Below are 2,969 nucleotides of genomic sequence, written 5' to 3'. Positions count from 1 at the left end.
CTTGTGCAATACACAATGTCAGATTTAATTCCGATTCGATCTTTCATTTTGATGTGTTCCATAATTTATAAGCTGTTCTTTTTTTTACTAATTTCCTTGAAACCTGTGTATTTTCGGAATTACTCTAAGAGTTGTTTACGTGAAAACGATGGAAATATCGGCGAGATTTGATATAAATTTGTTCCTTCTATTAAGAGTGAGTCCCAACAGGAAGTAGCCTTTCTGGACGGCGGATATGACATATTCATACTGAGTCGTCGGCGCGCTTGCCTATTCTAATAAAAGATGAATGACCTAGACGCCCCACTCTGACGTATGGTCGCCTCCCTATTCTCATAAAGGACGATGTAGGGATCTTTCCGATGCGTATGAATGCTCTTTTCATGTCAGCACCAATGTCGTCCGCACTTCGTCCAATACGCATGAATGAACTCATCCTCTTTTCTGGTTGTTCGCTGTCACTGTCGGTGTCAACGTCAGAAACTTCATTTTCGCCATCATAATTTCTGCCTATACGCATGAAAGAGCTCATTCTTTTGCCTTCAGGAGTGTCCATACTTTTTCCAATCCGCATGAATGAACTCATCCTTTTGTCTTCTGGATTGTCCATACTTTTACCGATTCGCATGAATGAACTCATTCTTTTGTCCAGTGGTTCATCTGAATTCTTTCCGATTCTCATAAAAGAACTCAATCGTTTCTCGACGTCATCCTCTGCCAGACTTTTGCCAATACGCATAAAAGAGCTCATTCTTTTATCCTGTGGTTCGTCGTCCATGCTTTTTCCTATTCTCATGAAGGAGCTCATTCTCTTATTAAGTGACTCGTCATTCAAACTTTTTCCTATTCTCATAAAAGAGCTCAATCTTTTGTCGTAGGGTTCAACGTTGCTTCTACCAATTCTCATAAAAGAGCTTAATCGCTTGTCCATGGGATCATCAGAGTTTTTACCGATTCTCATGAATGAGCTGATACGTTTGTTTTCTTGGGGATCGTAAGAACTTTTCCCTATTCTCATAAAAGAGCTTAAACGCTTATTTTCGTCCATAAGTCCATTTTCGTTTGTTGCGTCATAGGATTTGCCTATTCTCATGAAAGAACTCATCCTTTTTTCATCTCCTTCCACGGAATGGTCTGCACCATCTTTACCAATACGAACAAATGAGCTCAATCCCCGTTCAACTCTGTTATGACTATTGCTGTCAGCTTCTGCATCATTTTCAACTTCCGTTTCCGCTTTTGCAAGTTTGAAGTATAATAGCATTAGAACTAAGAGACTCCATGGTCGAACCAAATACATGTCTGAAAAGAAAAGAGGAATATGTGAGACAAAAACAATTATTATAAGATCTTGATTTTACTAGAATGTTTTTGTTTAGATACAATGAAACTCCGTTGATTTTCCCCTCTTTTTAGTTATCATGTAATTGATTTCTATTAGAAGCATTTTACAGCATTAACCTTGATAAAAGAAAGCGCATTACACCATGTATATGCGTTGCTAAAAACCGTGTATGGAATGATAGCAGTAAGCAGGTGCCATTTGGAGGTTATTGCCATTAAAGTGTTTCGAACTATTGTGATGAAAAAAATTATAATTGCCTGAAAGTTATATCAGCCAAGATAATTAGCTGTCTAAACTACAGAAGTGGCACATTTCATTGAAGAAGCTGTGTACCAATTGTTGTCTTTTACTACTATAAAGGTGTAAACACAAAATGGATCATATTCCTGGAAGTGTTGTTATTAGTGTCAATAGCCCATATTGCTTGCTTCAAGCGTCATCGTGATATTTACAAAGCGCCGTAACACGATTCGCTTGAAATAGTTGTGGCATATTAAAAAAAACCTAACAATGCCTGGTCAAGTGGTGTACCAGCTTATCAGTCAATTAGCTTGATGTTTAGATACGGAAACAAAACATGTCTCTTCTTATTGCAAGGTTTATATAGATAAATGGGACTTTGACAAAAATAAATGATAAGCTCACCATGCTTTAAATACAAAATATCTTTAATTGTTGAATATTTCAAGTATTTGATTGTATCTTTCATATATATATATAATATGATTTGTTTCCATATAGAATAAACATTTTCTTGTTTTTCAATTTTCAAACGTTCATTTTACCTTTAACTTATAAATTCTATACGTATGTGTGTACCTACGTTATGTCTCCATTTGTCAATTGTGATGCATAGCTGGTTTTGTATAGAGGGTTGATGTTTTGCTAATGTGTGGAGCTATAAATAAAAATAATACGCATCCCTGAATCATTTACCCGATATAAAGCCTTGTTAGCATCATTTACAAATAAAGATTGTCATTTTATCTAATCATATACATTAATGAGTATACTAATATACAAGGAACAAAATCTAATATGGTTAATGTAATTACTTAACCTTCAAATATATGCAATATCATACCTTAAGACAAATGTCAAAAACAAGTTCATTAATATCATCATTTTTTTATAGCGAAGAATTTAGCAAATTTCAAGTGTACACTGTCAGTACAGCGCTTGGTATATAGTTTGTAATGCTGTCACAGCCTCCGTTTAACAATATTTTGGCACATTGCATCTGTGTCAAAAGTGCAATGTCAATGATTTGATGATATATAGTTCTTTGTGATGTGATGTTGTTGGAGGTTTAGAGAATACAAATGAATTTGAATTACCCTGAAGAAACCCTGATAATTTCTTAGGTTACTACGCTAAATGTGTTATAGAAAGCAATTACAACATCAATGACATACTCTCCAGTGACACGAACAAGACACATCGATCACCAAAGTGGAAAACGCCATCAGGTCTCCTCGGAAACAATTAAATATTCTATCTTTTACTAATAGAAAGTTTCGTGTCAATAAGTTTACAAACCAATGACATCAAGATTGTTTTTGTTTGCGTGTCTTGTTTAGCGTGTCTTGCCTTGCTGTACATATATATATATATATATATTCAA

General features: G+C 35.0%; 1 protein-coding gene across 1 annotated transcript; it reads right to left on the bottom strand.

The window, feature by feature from the left end:
- Positions 1-244: 244 nt before the first annotated feature.
- LOC132557144 (FMRF-amide neuropeptides-like) lies at positions 245-1,300 on the bottom strand. Its single transcript, XM_060221635.1, has one exon. The coding sequence runs from the start codon at positions 1,298-1,300 to the stop codon at positions 245-247; it is 1,056 nt and encodes a 351-aa protein (XP_060077618.1).
- Between the last annotated feature and the right edge of the window lie 1,669 nt (positions 1,301-2,969).

Source organism: Ylistrum balloti, unplaced genomic scaffold (assembly GCF_031769215.1).
Source record: "Ylistrum balloti isolate Yb309-2 unplaced genomic scaffold, AGI_CSIRO_Ybal_v1 Utg370630, whole genome shotgun sequence".
Classification (NCBI taxonomy): Eukaryota; Metazoa; Mollusca; class Bivalvia; order Pectinida; family Pectinidae; genus Ylistrum; species Ylistrum balloti.
Note: the sequence above shows the minus strand (reverse complement) of the source record. Positions and strands in the feature narration are given on the sequence as shown.